This window comes from Pomacea canaliculata, linkage group LG6, assembly GCF_003073045.1.
Source record: "Pomacea canaliculata isolate SZHN2017 linkage group LG6, ASM307304v1, whole genome shotgun sequence".
NCBI classification, from domain to species: Eukaryota; Metazoa; Mollusca; class Gastropoda; order Architaenioglossa; family Ampullariidae; genus Pomacea; species Pomacea canaliculata.
In genome coordinates this window covers 27,918,934-27,935,177 of record NC_037595.1, presented here as the reverse complement: position 1 = coordinate 27,935,177, position 16,244 = coordinate 27,918,934, and the positions used below count along the sequence as shown (strand labels likewise).

At 37.0% G+C, this 16,244-nt stretch overlaps 2 protein-coding genes and 1 long non-coding RNA gene across 6 annotated transcripts in view; 2 read left to right on the top strand and 1 right to left on the bottom strand.

Moving 5' to 3' along the window:
- The window catches only part of LOC112566226 (stomatin-like protein 1), a 77,432-nt gene extending 67,451 nt beyond the window's left edge, over positions 1-9,981 (top strand). The window contains exons 1-9 of one of the 4 annotated variants that reach the window (XM_025242268.1): positions 2,075-3,276; positions 3,765-3,871; positions 4,245-4,311; positions 5,491-5,573; positions 5,976-6,179; positions 6,762-6,817; positions 7,449-7,621; positions 8,054-8,317; positions 8,852-9,981. In XM_025242268.1, the coding sequence (XP_025098053.1) occupies positions 3,096-3,276; positions 3,765-3,871; positions 4,245-4,311; positions 5,491-5,573; positions 5,976-6,179; positions 6,762-6,817; positions 7,449-7,621; positions 8,054-8,317; positions 8,852-9,069 (1,353 nt within the window). In that variant the 5' untranslated portion in view covers positions 2,075-3,095 and the 3' untranslated portion in view covers positions 9,070-9,981. Of the gene's footprint in view, positions 1-2,074; positions 3,277-3,764; positions 3,872-4,244; positions 4,312-5,490; positions 5,574-5,975; positions 6,180-6,761; positions 6,818-7,448; positions 7,622-8,053; positions 8,318-8,851 lie in introns of those variants that run through there. The other 3 variants (XM_025242269.1, XM_025242271.1, XM_025242270.1) reach the window with 3 other exon arrangements.
- A 2,372-nt stretch (positions 9,982-12,353) lies between these two features.
- On the top strand, positions 12,354-13,638 carry LOC112567249. The gene is made up of 3 exons (XM_025243873.1): positions 12,354-12,424; positions 12,820-12,911; positions 13,175-13,638. The coding sequence occupies exons 1-3, from the start codon at positions 12,360-12,362 to the stop codon at positions 13,447-13,449; spliced, it is 432 nt and encodes a 143-aa protein (XP_025099658.1). The 5' UTR covers positions 12,354-12,359; the 3' UTR covers positions 13,450-13,638.
- A 1,401-nt stretch (positions 13,639-15,039) lies between these two features.
- Positions 15,040-15,857, bottom strand: LOC112567208. Its single transcript, XR_003099773.1, has 3 exons — positions 15,817-15,857; positions 15,552-15,598; positions 15,040-15,113 (listed from the first exon to the last, which is right to left on the bottom strand). It is a non-coding gene; the product is annotated as an uncharacterized LOC112567208 (long non-coding RNA).
- Between the last annotated feature and the right edge of the window lie 387 nt (positions 15,858-16,244).

Genomic DNA, 16,244 nt, shown 5'->3' with positions numbered 1-16,244 from the left:
CCTGCTGTGGGGTCCATGTAGGCCCTGGCTTGATTGACAAGAAATCCCAAAATACCAACTTCAGTCACCTGCAGTTCGTCCACAGGAAGATATCTCATTATATGCTCTATAGTGACCAGCACCTTGTTTATGCAGCCTGCAGCTAGCCTTGCTAACGCGCCGGGTCTGCCTGCTGCACCGGGTCCGCCGGGTCTGCCTGCTGCGCCGGGTCCACCTACAGCGGGTTTGTGCAGCCTGCGGCCGGTCCACCGGGTGGGGCTGCTGCTGGCGGGGCTGCTGCTGGCGGCGCTACTGCTGGCGGGGCTGCTGCTGGCGGGGCTGGCGAGGCTGGTAGGGGCGGCGGTTGGCAGCCTGATACCTTGCTCGCTGCACCCAAGCTCCAAGTTCTCTTGTGCTCATTCTTATTTGTAAATCTTGCTTTGTATATCTAGTTTGTAGTTTTTTCCTTAACTACATGCCAATGTTCTCTGTCTAAAATCTCTGTCACTCCCAGCTGTAGACTTTTGAACAGGACTACCAGCAGCTAAACCACAAGATAACAGCAAATAATACATGGGTTACAAAGCATCTCATGAATTCATTATCAACATGTTCCTTTATATTACAAGCATGTCAGAGACTGCATCATAAACTTTTACTTGAGTCATGAAAAACACAAGATTGGCTGACAAAGTGTAGTTTGGAGACTATGAGACACACTATCAAAGTGTTGCTAACTGCATACAGCCAACATCCATGCAATAACTTTTAAAGCTGAGTTGGCAGAAGATCAAGAGAGATATTTCTCAGGTTGCGAGCATGTGACAGACATCATGCACTAACTCTAGCTAGTACTTGTCAGACAGTACTTGTTCATATTAGAGCTTTGATAGTCACAAATCTCATGAGGCAGACCACTTTGCGTATGACAATCAATGTTTTTCACAACCATAATAGTTTAATGATACTTGCAGTTCAGACATAATATAATGATATCTGCCATGACTGCTTACTCCTCATGACTCTGACTATCAATTGTCTGCTGTAGGGACTGAAACGTTTACATATTGTCCCTTTAGAGCTCTTGAGAACTGAAATGCCTATACAGGGTTCCCAGGGATCAGGGATGGTGCCAAAAAAGGACCTTAAAAGGACCTTAAAAGGACCTTTCATGCATTCGTAAGGACCTAAGTGACAGTCATCAATGCTTAAGTTTTTCTCTTGTGTGGTCGGAAAGATGTATTATTTATGAATCTGTGGTCTTCTCTATGTTCTCAAATACATGTATTCCTAGTAATAAATAATCAAAGAGGTTTTTGATGCCTGTCTGCCATATTTAGATTAGATAACTTAAAAAGTGTCCTTAGCGCGCTGATAACACACCGTTAATGTTCAGTTTCTAGAAATCTAAGTAATAATAATTGCAAAACTGAAAGCCATTCTTTGGTGTAATACAAAAGTCAGTTACGTGTCGTTCTCTCGCACACACACTCTAACGGAAGAGAGAGAGAAATAGAGCTATGCACAGTAAGTACTAGAAGATCAAAGTTCAAGAAAGAGCAAGTTTCTGAAGACCTTTTGAAAAAAGAGTGTTTTTTGCGAATACGGAAGGGCAACTAGTGTTGTACAGATGTGTAGACCAAACATGCGGCGAAAAATCGTCGGTATTTTGCGCCAAAAGTCGACTCCGGAAATAAATTTGTGAATATTTTATCGATAAAAGGACTTAAAAGGGTCACAGAGAAAATGTAAGGACCTGTGTGAGAATTTGAAAGGACCGCATGGCAAATAAAAGGACTTAAAAGGCCTTTTGGCGAAAATTCAATATAAAAGGACTTAAAAGGACCTTGCAAGGACCTGGGAACCATGCTATACCTAGCTGGTGAACACACAGAAGAACGTAAGACCGTGTTTCAAGGGCACTCACTTACTGGTTGATCTTTGACCTGCTTGTCCCATATGCAAATGAGCCAGCCTTGTTCCGTATACATTTCAACTCTGTAATTACAGAATTCATTCTATAAGTATACGACTAAATTGTATAGCTAGATTGCATTATATAAAATATATAAAATGAACTGGATATAGCAACTTTTGAGTATAATATAAATGAAATACATTGGGTTTACCGAGTTTTTCTCTCTAGCTAAAGAATGCATTCTAGACTTATAGAATTGAATTATATAAATACAGAATGCATCACATATGAATAGATTAAATTGCATATAGCCTGAATGCTATAAGTATAAAATGCATTGTATAGCTATAGAGAGAAAATTCCCCTCTTGGCGCCATAGTCTACAGCCTTGCCATTGTAAAAAGTCTATAAACATCGTAAAGTGTCTATAAGCCGTGGTATCGCGGTTATTTTAACCATATCCTGTAAAGTTTTAATGGCAGTAAGGCGCAATACACCTTATCAGGATACATAACTTGTGTTTTGGCAGTTCTGGTCCCTATAGCCGACGACACAGACTATAACGAACACACACAGCACCACGTTTCTAGGAGCATTCTAAGATACCATGCAATGCTTCCTTTTTTTTTTGAACGGCAGGGTGACAAGACAGAGTATGACGACAATTTCTTCGACTACACTACTCGATGACTCGAGTCATAACTTTTAGTTAAACTCTACCGCTGGTGTTCAAGCAGCCATTACAAGGGGCGGTAACTCTCGCGCCAGAAAGGTTTTGTTATCTCCCTTTTGTTGATGTCAGGCCAGAGAATCGATTCCGCTATGTGAGCCACATTCGGCAGAAATATCACTATTGCTCAATCCCAGTGCTTGATTTTGTGCATCTGTTGCTGTCATTAGCTTGCCTAAGATCACGTTCAACTTCCGAGGTTCTACCGTTCTTGCCCAATATGTGTGGGAGGTGTAGATGTAGAGACAGCTGGATATCAGCACGTACTGTTATCATGTAGTGGTTTTTCCAGAGGCCGAACGTTCTTCGACTGCAGGATGGAAGTAATAGGTTATCAAAGTTTACATACATTTAGTTGTTGGTTTGACCGGATAGCAATAAAGGTCAGAGCTTGTCATTTCTGGCAGATAACACTATTGTGTGATTTTATCCAGAAGGTGTAATAGTTTGTAAAACACCAGCCTTACAATGAGTTTTCGATATTCCCGGGTGCCTACACAGGACATGATGGAATCAGGGTCATTAACATTTGACTATTCGTCAGCCTTCACTTACGAAAACAAAGGGAATATCAGCCGAAAATACAAATCGTATTTTACATATGGAACTGGAGATTCTATCTCTCACTCATCTGGCGACTTATATTCAGGTAAAGGACTTGACAAAAGTATTTAAAAGGAGTTAAAAAGTTTGCTACAAGAGTGATTGTAGAAGACCAGTCTCGGTGCTTTTAATTGTCTGTCTTAATAATAAACACTCTTGTTTGTGTTTTAGTCTGGCTGAAAAAGTTTACTACTGGTATTTTCTGCTCACTGGCTGTCCTAAACAAGTTGTTTTTAAACTTAAGGTTAAAAATGTTAAATTAATATGTGTAATTAAAAATAAGTGTTCCATAAATGTCATAATGCTTTTGTCTCAGCAGAAAATAGGCAAGCTGCATATATCTAGCACATGCTGCTGATAAGTGTGTCAGTTAAAGGCAATGACTATGGATGATCTTATTATTCAAACTTGTAAACTAAACATGTGCAGTTTAATAAAACCTAATAACTTATTGAGTTATAAGTGAGTAGTACATTTGATGCTGAATAGTTTTGTTAAGGAGAATATATTGATAAAATAGAATTTTTGTTTCAGCAGCAAGCTTCAGCAGGATGGACTGCTTATGCTACTATTTCATCAATGTCTTTGTCTACATTGCTTTTTTTCTTACTTTCCCCATCAGTATATGGTTTGCTTTTAAGGTAATTACTATGAAAACATTCTTGGTATTCATTTGGACACAAAACAAAGACATAAAAAGCATGCCAGCATTAAAAATAATTCAGAGCTGCAAAAATTTTAAGAAGTAAGCATAATCTCAGGGGAACCATCTCTTTGGATTCTTAAATATATAAAAATAAATGCTCTTAGGAAAATGGGAGAGAGTTACTCTCCTGCAGCTATGCATCAGACTTCCTTGCATTATTGGTAAAGAGTAATTTTTTAAAAGCATTTATTATTTCCATTTCAATTTTTACTAAACATAAAAATAATGTTTGTACTTCTTTATGTAATAAAAAGCAATTTCATGTTTTACTAACAATATTTTACTACTGTTTATTTTTTCATTCACAGATAGTACCCGGTTTTGAAAAGATTGTTGTATTTAGATGGGGCCATCTACATCAAACAAAGGGACCAGGTTAGTTTTTTTTAAGCCTTTTGCTTGATTGATTTGTTTTTCACACATTCAAGTCAGCATGGTATAGTTTTAGTCTCTATCACACACACACACACAAAATGAGGTGAAAACATCCAGTTGTTGCAAATTTGTTTATGATGTTTGCCTGTTAAAAGAGTTTTTTGATTTTTTTCAATCTTCTATGGAATTGTTCTCTGAAGAAATGATGAGAGCAGCAAAATCTTTTAAGCTCAGAATATAACAGGGAGAACTACACAAATGAGGAATAACTATTTGAGATTTACTATATTTTTTTATAAATAGCTAATCACTGTTCATATTAGCCTCAATTTATACACAGTTTGGTCCTTGATGTAGAACTAAACAATCTATAGAGGGAGGAAATGTATATTGTATTTCAGCAATGTTGATGGATGCTAAAGTGAAACAGCCTACAACCAGCTAGTGCATAAATGGTGCCTGATTTCCACATGCTGCTTGCTTCAAAAAATGTGCATCTTTACATTTTTAAACGTTGAAAGTTCTATAGCCTTCTATAGTTTATTTCCCAAATGAACGTGTGAGTTTAGCTTCTACAGACCCTGTTATCTAAAAATGCTTGCACTCATGATGTTTTGTAGTGTTCAGATGAGCTACAGACCTTGATAATTGTTATTTCTGAGCATGCACCAAAAAAAAACCAAAAGAATAAATCCATTCTTGCTAGTGTAACAAATGTTTGTTTTGTTTCTGTTCTGTTTCATGTATTATGTCAAATCTTATGGTTTCTTATGATTTCTTTAATGCAAAAACATTCAAAGTCAGCAACAGTTGAAGCATGATCATGTATATAAGGAAAAAAGAGTCGGTTGTTGTATTTTAGTGATGAACAACAGATAAATTGAACAATGTTCATAAACAAAAAAACATTTTGATTAAGCCCACTTTATGTGCTTCACAGAAGGTTTGAAATCAGATATTGATGATCAATGGGAGATAACTTACAAAGGAATGTGAGAATTCAATATACCTCCCGAATATCGCGCATGGATGGGTGCCTGGTGTTTTATTTACATAAAAGTGAAGAATCACTAGACTTCTTCATTTACTGTTAAAGATACGCAATGCAGAATTTGGTAGCAAAAAATGTACATTTTACATGTATATTGTCTATCATGTGCGCTAAAATCTATGCCACAGGTATGGTGTTTGTGATGCCACTGGTAGATACTTATCAAAAGATAGACATGCGAATGAAAGCATTTAATGTGCCTCCACAGCAGGTTAGTACATATTAAAATTCTTTTTTCAATTTTAATAGACTGATTTAAGTTTTCTTTCTGGAAAAGAATGGACTGGCCAACTCATTCACTCTTCTATGTAAAAAAAAACAAACTAGTGCAGAGAAACTAACTCATTTATTAAATAATTAAAAGAAATTTCAGCATAATTGATTTCATCAATCCTTTTTTGCATGCTATCAGATTCAGGATTAATATGCTTTAGGGTCTGCTTAGAGCATTTAAAAAAAAAGAATCACAATTCCTAAAGAAAATATGCAGCTTTTCAAATGATGTAAATTTTTTTTTAAAATGAAAGAGAACTCTTGGAGTGTCAGTCCAGTAGTTTATCTGCTAACATTTTAAATCTTATTTGTTGATTTAACTGTTTTTAATTTTTTTTAGGTAATAACAGGAGATGGTGCTATCATAGAGGTTGGAGCAGATGTGTATTACAGGATAGCAGATCCAGAGAAATCCATCACCAAAATTCAAAACCTGGATAAGTCTACACGTGTTCTTGTGCAGACCAGCCTTCTTAATCAGCTAGTGCGTTTGCCACTTACGAAAATTGATGGTCATCGCAACAGCATTGCTGAAAGTGTACAGGTAGTGAATAGCAACATATTTACACGTATTGAAATTTGGCTATCAGTAAATAAAGTTGTAAATAGCTGTTGATGATATAACTGTCACATACTTCTGGAAATTAAAATTTCAGGGAACACTATACATTCATGCACTAAACCAAGTAGAACAGGCAAAAGAATGTTCTTGTGAAGTAGTTTGTCACATGCAATGACTTTGTTTATAAAGTTGACCAAAATTCACTGAACAGGGATGCCTTTAGGGTCCATGACTTCATGAAATATTGATAGTGAGTTAGTGACTTCTGTCGATCAAGTAGCAAAATCTTCTCATTTCCCAAAAGTCTATTTTCCACTATCTTCTGCCTTCTTGTGTACATGTACTTGGTTACAACAAGATAAAATCCTTGTAAACGCTTAGTAAATAAATTGTTTTATTTTTCTGCAGAAACAACAAATCAATTTTTCCTAAATTTTTAAGGTCAAATAATTGTTGCTATGAAGACATTTTGTCTTCAGGAGGCAATTTATTTTTTGGTTATCAAATCAACAAAAAAGAAGAAAACTGCAGCACCAGATTAAACATACTCTGTATGGGTTTCAGACTACCAGCAACAAGTGTTCTCAAGAGTGGGGAATAGAAATTTGTAGATTGGAACTGTAAGTATTCAAACGACATATTCACTTCCAGACGTTTCAACAAGCTTGTACTGCAAGTTTCTATTAACATTTACCTATTTGTCTTCCTTAGTGAAATCTATGTAGCATAAATGTTAGAAAAATATGTTTAATTAGCTTCATTTACAGTGTTCCCTCATTTATCGATAAACAAATTTCCGCGAATTAGGGACATACATGCAATAATAATATATACATGTAAAACAATATCATGTTAATGTAAAGTAATATATTAATCATGGTATTAACACAGTACAATAACACTTAAGTGTAAAAAAATTATAACTGTACTTTTTACACCTCTTCAGACAGCGTTGCCGTTTCCTGGGGCACCTCTTTCACTTCTTCCATGGTTTCTGAAGGTGTAGCAGCAGCAGGAATTGATGGCTGTTTTTGACGAGGCCGAAAAAACATCATTATCATCGTCGTAGAACAATAATTCCCAGCGCCGAAGTATCGATCGATACTTTATTCAAAAAAAAAACCTCGAAGTAGTGAATCCGTGATAGATGAACCGCAAATTAGCGAGGGAACGCTGTAATGACAGAGGCATTTTATTCTTGTAAATTTAGCCAGAAGTTCAAGAAAATTATCATAGGTGTATTGTTTTCAGGTCTCAGATAAAAATCTTGCAAAAATCACCAAGTGGACAACCTAAGCCATCGGTGGTACTTCCACCTGGGATGGGAAGTTTAGCTGGATTTGCAGCAGCAGCTGAATGTGTAGCTGGAGGCTCAGTTCCAGAGGCCTTCCAGCAACTGGCATCTGCCTTCTTATCAGCACAAGGTGAATATTTTTGTAATAAGCTGTAAGTATTGTATGTTATTTGAAGATAATGTTACCTTACAATATTTGTGTTATTATGAAACAGATTTTCTTAAATTACTGAGCTGAATGAAGTATGTAAAATAAAATTACTTGTACAAAATTTGAAGAGGTTACAAAAGGAATAGCAATCAATATTGATGTAATTTTTAACAGTGCTGTAGTAAAATAACCTTGTTATGATTTATTTCGATGGATATCTGAAGTGTTGCAAGGTAGAATGTTTGTCATGCAAATCGTAAGTATAAAATTGTTTAGACATTTGACACATTTTAAATAAAGAAATGTTACATCTCAGAATATATTTCCTTCTACTTTACATGCAGAAACTCGTATTCCAGTTTGTGGTGTTTATGTGTTTTAATGAATGAGTTTTTACACTTAAAATTTCAGGTCAGCACAATCATGCTGAAGAACAGAATGTCAAACAGTCAGAACCTATTCCATCTCCAACTCTAATTTATGATGACACTACTGGTTCTTGTGGACAGGTGAACATAGGATCTGCAGCGTCACATAAGGAGCCCTCCGTCAGAGAAATTTTGCAGTTAGCTTGCCGAGTGCTAAATGAATCACTTGTTCGAAAAGTTGATGCTGTTTACCAGTTTCAACTGCATGGGGAGGAAGGAAGTGTTTATTTTGTGGACCTTAAACATGGTAAATATATCACTCTGATCAAGCTGTCCAGTTAGTAGAATGGCAATTGTTACAGTAAACAATGAGTAGCTGTGTCAAGGATACATTTTTCAAGTGCTGAAAAGTGTCTTTTCATCGTTCAATCTTTCAAAGCCAAACCTCCACATCAGGAGAAAAAATGTCTTGAGCTGGGAAGGGATGTGAAGATGGAATTAGATTAAGTCACCTAAACATGGCCACAAGGGTAGCCGGCACCATGTGTCCTATTCGCTTCCCTTCTCTGGCTTGAGCCATTCTTTCGCATCCTAAGGTAGAAGTTAGGCCTTTCAGTTTATAAGAAACATTCATATAACTTTCAAGAAATTATTTTATTTATCATTTTAATTGTTTTTAAATGACAAAGATGCACAAGCTTCTTTTTCTTCCTAAAGGAGAGGGTATTTAGGTTTACAAAAAATGTGAAACCTGGTTTGTTTTTGCTTTTGAGTCTTGTACAAAGGGTTTAAAGCTAAAATATTTACATTTAATCCATAAGCATAATTTTTGGTCTACCAGGTCAAGGACAAGTAGGAGAAGGTGTGTGGTCTGGCGAAGGAGATGTAGACGCTTCCTTAATGATGACAGTAAAGGACCTACAACTGATGCTGACTGGCCAGCTCAAGCCTTTTCAAGCTTATATGAATGGGAGATTACGGGTGTCGGGTGACCTTGCAGCTGCACTGAGACTTGAAACTTTTGTGGACAAAGTGGTGGCTCAAACAAAGATAAGCTAGGAAAGACTTAGCATGGACTGATGACATGAAACCCTTAATACTAATATTCACATCTTAACATGGTAGCTACTATTGAGAGAGATCTAGCCTGAAAACAGATTATCTTAGATTGAAAATGATGTCTTGATGTGCTTCAAAAATTTAAACATAACTATTCTTTCTTTTACTCCATTGTTTTAGTTAGCTAATAAAATGTGCTTAGTAAAAGAAATTCTTTTCGTTAACTGCCTTGCTCTAAGGTTCTGGTCACATTACTGTCTAATTAACCTCTTTTGGGTGCTCATTTTTAGAAATTATAAGGAGTTGTCGACTCGCACAGTGATGAAGTCCTCATCAGAAAGACAATGAGGAGTTAACTGTGGGTTAAACATTTCTGCTCTAGCATAAGTTCAACTTTGTAAGTGGCACATTTCCACAGAGCTGGATTAGCATGCCCTTTATGATATCCACCCACCACTCCCATCCAGTTGCTGGCGCGGCATAAAATGCTGACACCTCATCAAGAAACAAAAAGAAATTTTAGTTACCAAAAGTTTTGATGAAAATCTTCAAAGTATGTATAAAAGAGAGCTTTTTTTCTGATATTGGTGGCAGGTATCCCATAGTTTTTAGTTGAAACTAATATATAAAACTATTGTTAGGTTGAATCCTAAAATTATACAAGGTCAGAGTAGTAAAATTAATGTATAGTCAGTGTGTTGTAATATTTTCTGTGATGTTTGTTTCTTTTTGTAAAAATGTAAAATTTGTTTATAGTATACAGCTTAGCTCATAATATTAAATAAGAGGCTTAGATTTTGGGTGTTTCGAGTTTAGTGTTGTTTGGACAACAAATTACATTCAGAAACACTGTGCTTTCAGATGATCACATGAAGCTGGAAATACAGCAAGTATTTTCCTGTCGAGTTCAAATTATGTTTGTCTTGAAATTTTATTGGATGAAGCAAGTGATGTATGTGCACTTTTAAAATTTTGCTGTATAATCGTTAATATGGCCTTAAGCTGATAGCTGTAAGATCTTTGAACAGTCGGAAAACTTGGAAATCTTTTTGTTCATTGTGTATAAGAGATGATAATATACTCTTCATGGTAGACAGTTCAACTACATATGGAATGATAAGAGTAAAGTCATGGCCATTGGGGACAGCAAAGCAGATATCTGCAGGAACTGAGTGCAGCTTGAAGAGGTAAACAGCCATAAGTACATGGGAGCCACCCTCCCCAAAGAACAGCTCCGCAACATATATCCACATCAGGATTGCAACAACAGCAGCAGCAGCAATGGCTAGGCTGGACAAGGTCTATATAGTATAGCCTGTACAATTAAGTCCCTCGTGATCAATCATAGTACTGGTTCTGCTTACGGATGTGAACTGTAGACCCTGCTTGACACAAACAGGAGAATTCAGGCATTCGAGAACAAGTTCCTGAGGAGGCTGTTCCGGATCTCAGAAAACACAGAATCAATAAATGTGTATAAAACATGGTCAGAATACTGGTAAGACATCAGGAAATGTATTAGTCAAACTGGTCTGGCACACTACTTTTCTTGAAGACTGTCCTTCAAGGAACCATGTGGAGGGTGGTTGACCCCACGTTGGCAAGAGAAAGAACTGGAGCGGACTGGTCGTCCAGTGCAGGATCTGCTCATTTTTGTCCAAGATAGGCGTAAGTGGTGGGCCTTAGTATCCACGTCTATCCATGCCATCCTCCTCCACCTACCTACATGACACTCGACATGCTCTGGAAATGTTACTTGTAGGCTTTTTTTTAAGAGCCCACTCCGCTGCTCTGACAAAGTAGACGATATCTATTATTTCGAGATAAATTTATAATTAGAAAAGGTGATAGTGCTACTAAACGACAGAGTAAAATCATAGCGCCTGCTAAATAGCCTGTGCGTTTCGTGAAAATTAAGTAATAAGTTCATCTTTTTTCTGAAGGCAGGCTGCCTACTTTGAAAAATCCATCATTGGATAATTTTTTGCCAGTGTTTATCACCTTTAAAAGCCTAGTGGTTTCAGACACATAGTTGAAAGCTGTTTAGGGCTTGTTCACATTTTGTGATCGGGAGCTCATCTTTACACACGTTGCACTCAGCATCATGGTTTAACGCCACACGAAGAAACACTGCTTGTTGACCTCTTGGTCTGTTTCACATTGTAGTGATCAGAAGAGTCAACACATGGCTAAGAAAAATAATTAACTATCCACAATTAGTGTCGGAGATTTCCTTTGACAATATAAATTTTAAAAAAGCCCGAAGCTCCCCTTTCCACTTTTATCAAAGGATCTTTGAATATATTTATGTAGCAGGAGAAGATGCGGTTCTCTTCTCCAAACTTTCCACAACAACAAAACAACACTTTCGTGGGTTCTGGATCGTTTTACTCCAACGCCAGTCGATGGTGCTGGCTCTGGCGAAACTCCACACAACCAGCGCTCTCGTTGGAATGTCCTCCCACCTCCGCGCTGTCTCCTCCCGTACTGACCACCCGCCTCTTCACCCGACCTTCACGCTCCACTCCCCCAAACACACCCGCGCACCTTCACCCTAAAACCAAGCGCAATAACAGACTTATTATTATTTTTTTTAATTGATTCACGCAGAGGTCACGTGTAAACATGGCCAAAAAACACACGTCAATAATTTATTAAAAAATGCCTGCTTTTAATTAGATTTTAGCTTTTGGTATTTAATATTCGGATGCAATCGCTCAACATGATCGCACAGAAAAAACGACATAATATCTAAAGTTTAGAGAGAGAGAGACTTTGTTTATTAATAAATTCCCTTCCTAACAAATCCATGTATTTATTAAACAACAGACTATATATATCTATCTTGTTCCGGTACCTGCCACACACCACAACACCCTTCTGTTCTGCAAACGGTAAGTGAATTTTAAAGTGAAAACCAAGTGTAAAAACTTACTGACGCATCATAAAGTACAATTAAACAGGCTTATTAAAAAGATATCAGTTAAAATTTCTGTACACTTGAATTCCGTAAATTTAAGCTTTTCTATTTTTTCAGAAACGCTAATTTGATTGAAGCTTGTTGCCTAGTGTAGTCATAAGTACTTTAGTAAAGGTTTACTCAAACACTGTAAAACCTGTGTTGACTCACCAACGAGTTCGCTTCATGTCACAGAGTTGGACACGACTCTTTGAATACCAAGGTGCAGATTCTGACTTTCTAAATTCTTAAATGAAATATTAGGAATTGTGACATGATTTGTAATTTTCTTTTGACAGAAAAGTTTACTAAATATCCACCACGTTTCAACATGAAGATTGTCATCCTCTTTTGTCTTCTACCTGCTGTGCTTGGGTATAATTCAAATTACTCGAGGTAACAGTGAATGAAAATTCCTGATATACTTTGCAATTACGAAATAACAAAGTAACTGGAAATTACATTACCTTGATTATTTAACACAATGGTATGCAATTGTATAACATCTAACGAGAAATTTCAACTATAAATAAATCTTTATGAAAAGCTCGTCAAAGTCTACAAATATGATGAAATAAATTAATTAGAATCTAGGATGAAGGTATGAATGTTTTTAGTCGCAGAAATCATCACTTGATAACTCACACAAAACTCATGCATCGTATTCGCTGACACCAGCACCGACACCTGCAGCAACATTCAGACACCACGTCAACAACCTCCACGATCCCCCAAAAAAAAAAGACGACTACAAATTAACACTTGAATGATTTTATCCTGAGCAACATCAGGCCGAATTATCCAGCCCTGCTGGACACGAATGGCGATGGCAAACTTCGACAGAGCGACGTGAAGTCTTTTTTCGACCTGAAGGACTCGAACGGTAATCTGTCAGCATCGCCGCCATGACAACTACAGCCATTAAAACTTCCTTCACCACCACTACCCCGATCGTCGTCGTCGTCGTCGTCGTCGTCGTCGTCCTCCTCCTCCTCCTCCTCCTCCTCCTCCTCCTCCTCATCATCATCATCATCTGTTTGACCCTGCCGTTTATTACTTGTTTAACTCGTCATTTATCTGAGATTTTTCCCACTTCTGAGGACTGTTTCATTTTCTTTCAATTCACGAAGTTGCTCTCTTGTGTAGGTGATGGATTTATTACCCTCGAAGAGTACAGTGCTGCTGAGCCCCCCGGGACATCCCCAATACAACTCAAAGCGCGTTTCGACTTCTTCGACCACATAGACGGCAACGTAGACAAAAAGTTTTCTCAGCAGAAGTATCTCCTCATTTTGCAACTCCTGGGTGTTAACAGTGAGTATGGTTTTTACACAAAGACATTACAGTCAGTGTGGACCTTTTACACAGTCTTTTATACGCAGAAAGCTCAGAATTTTAATATTGCTTTAAAGTGGTTTTAGTTTCATTTCTTCACTTATTTTTAAATATGTGGGTTTATCTAAACTGTCTGGATGCTGAGAATTTAACAACACGCTAAACTAATGCTGTGTTGCACGCTAATACTTAAAAACTGTATTTCTAGCTTGCTGACGATATTCAAGTTTCATTTGAAGAATTCTTTTCAAAGCATAAATATGGTAATACAATTATCTTGTCTCCTGGACAGTATGGTGAACGTGTGTGTGTGTGTGAATGAAAGTGCCCGCAAGTGTGTGATTATGTATGATGGATGTAAATATAAAGTAGAAATAGATGCTATTATAAATAAATAATATAATTAGTTCGAACTTTAGCCAACTAAATGGCATACAGATTAACACAAACAAGTACCAATACAGCATGCAATGTAAATAATGTGTGACACACAATGACATTTTGTTGCCAGAGAAACGTTGACGCCGCCATAACCGATATCGGAACCATGGCAACAGATGACATGACAGAGAGGATCACAACCATCATAACATGACGGAACTGAAAAACCCCAAAAATTAAAGGTTGAGAAAAAGAAGGCTTTTTATTATGTAAACTGGGGTAAACGTGGTCAAAAACGACGAACTTTAGTGGTTAAGAAACATTGAGAAAGATAACTCGAGTACATTTTCTAAATTGTGTGTGACACCTCCTGTAGTCAGATTCCACAGGGTTTTTCTTTCTTTCTTTCTTTCTTTTTTTTTTTTTTTTTTTTTTTTTTGTTTTTGTATGACTCGTTTAGTCAGCCGTTTCATTCAATTATATGCATCGTAAAAATCGTATGAAAGTAAGCTGTTGAACCACTCACGTATCTCTGGCCAAGATTGTACGCAAGTTTCGATAAGAATGCTCATCTAGACTATCGCCTCGTTTACCCTTTAGGTTCACACCTCGGTCACATGTCAATAAGAGGCTAAAGAACCAGCACGCACTGAAAATTAATTACCTGCATTCATCGTTTGACAAAATTCACTCTGCTGCAATTGGCATGGCAACGAGGCGGTCACGTGGCAACGTGTATTTAAAGGACGAAAGCAGCAAAACATTTATTGATAGCTTTGTACTCTGATCGTTTTCCTGCGATAAGCTCAACACAGATGTCATCCGTTAACATGATAATAAATAACAAAACGACATATTTTTTTATTACCTGATGTGAGCTTCAATAAGAGAATTTCATCAGACAATCTGATTGCCGACAAGATAATCTGTTTACCACGAGGCAAATAATATATTTCGTACCGCCATGTACCTGCTACAGACCACAGCTCCAACATTCTCGGTTTCTTCTGACATCCCTCTCCCTCACTTGGTAAATAAATTGTAAACTTTAGAATGTTTAAACTCTGCTACCTAACTCTGGTTTCTTCTTAAGCTACGGAAATGCGATTCGTTTACACTTTAAATGATAAATGACCAGCTTTGTTAGTCTCAATAGGCAGCTGTAACTTGGGAAGTGCGCACAGCTACAAAGTGACAGTGTTAGTTATAAGAGAGAACAAATAGTGCATCATCATCACACACAAACACAAACTACAATGAAAACGGAATTTTTTTTAAAACATTTAAACTTTTATTCCGTACTTGGATCTTGATGTTGCAATCATTGGTCTTCCACATTCTATTTCTCTTTAAGGATGGCCTCTTTAAGCTGGCAACACCAAAATGTAATAAGTGCAAACAAATATTATCATAAGTGCAGTTTAGGTGCGTACGGAAGTGTGTATGGACATGATGGAGAGTGTGAAAGTTGAAGCTAGCAATATTGAATGGAGTTCACTCTGGAGATCATGTGTGGACCCATTGCTGACAGGACAGTAGAGCGAACCTGATGTTTGTGAGAAGATGAGATCAGAAGGCAGTGTGTGAGAAGTAATTCCTTGCCCAGCCAATGTAACCTTTGCAAAGCCTCTATTTATTTACTTTTTATATTTTATTACAAATCTCTGAACTGGAGAATTTTTCATTTATACACACTTACAATAAATTGCCAGTTATTCATTTATTTGAAACCTCTATAGTCCTTATATTGTAACGTCCTGGAGTGCTCAGCAGCGAAACATATATATCTATAAACTAATGTTATTACCTTCTCTAAATTCTGTTCAAATTCTTCAAAGAAGACTTCTTTGTTTTCTGAAAATGATAAATGAAGATGCATGACAAATATGCTTCACAACACGAAACTGGTTGTACGAGCTATTTGTCAGTAACCAAACAGTTTAGATGAATCACTACACTTGAAAACACGGCAGGAAATCGAAAGTAAATGTGTGGTTAAACCAGAAGATAGGATCAATGTGTCTTACAAGTTTCTATTTTAGGAAGACTAGAATAAAAGCTGTTGAACTCACGGTTCTGGTCCAGCTGGCTTACAAAGAAGCTGGCAACCGAAGGGGAGATTTTGTTGTCCTCCTTGCCGTCTTCTTTGTCATAGATATCGAAAATGCCCTTTCGCTGCTCTTCAGTCAACGAGTAGGATCGAGTAGCCTGGAACTCTGAGAAGTCGAGGTCTCCATCACCTGAGGAATAAAAATGTTTTCTTTACTAGCTAGTAAAGAAACATTTCTTTTTTTTTAATTTCGTCGATTGTCTTGGAACAGATTATCAACAAAAACCGAGCTTTAACTGTTTTCTCATGCTAAGTACATGTTTAGTTTGGATTTACATCTTTTCATTTGTCTCTAGTATGAAAACAGATCAGTTCGTAGGTAATTTAATTCCTTGTCAAATGATGAATTTATTTCTTGACTCTAAAGTATTAACTTTAATTCACAGGTGG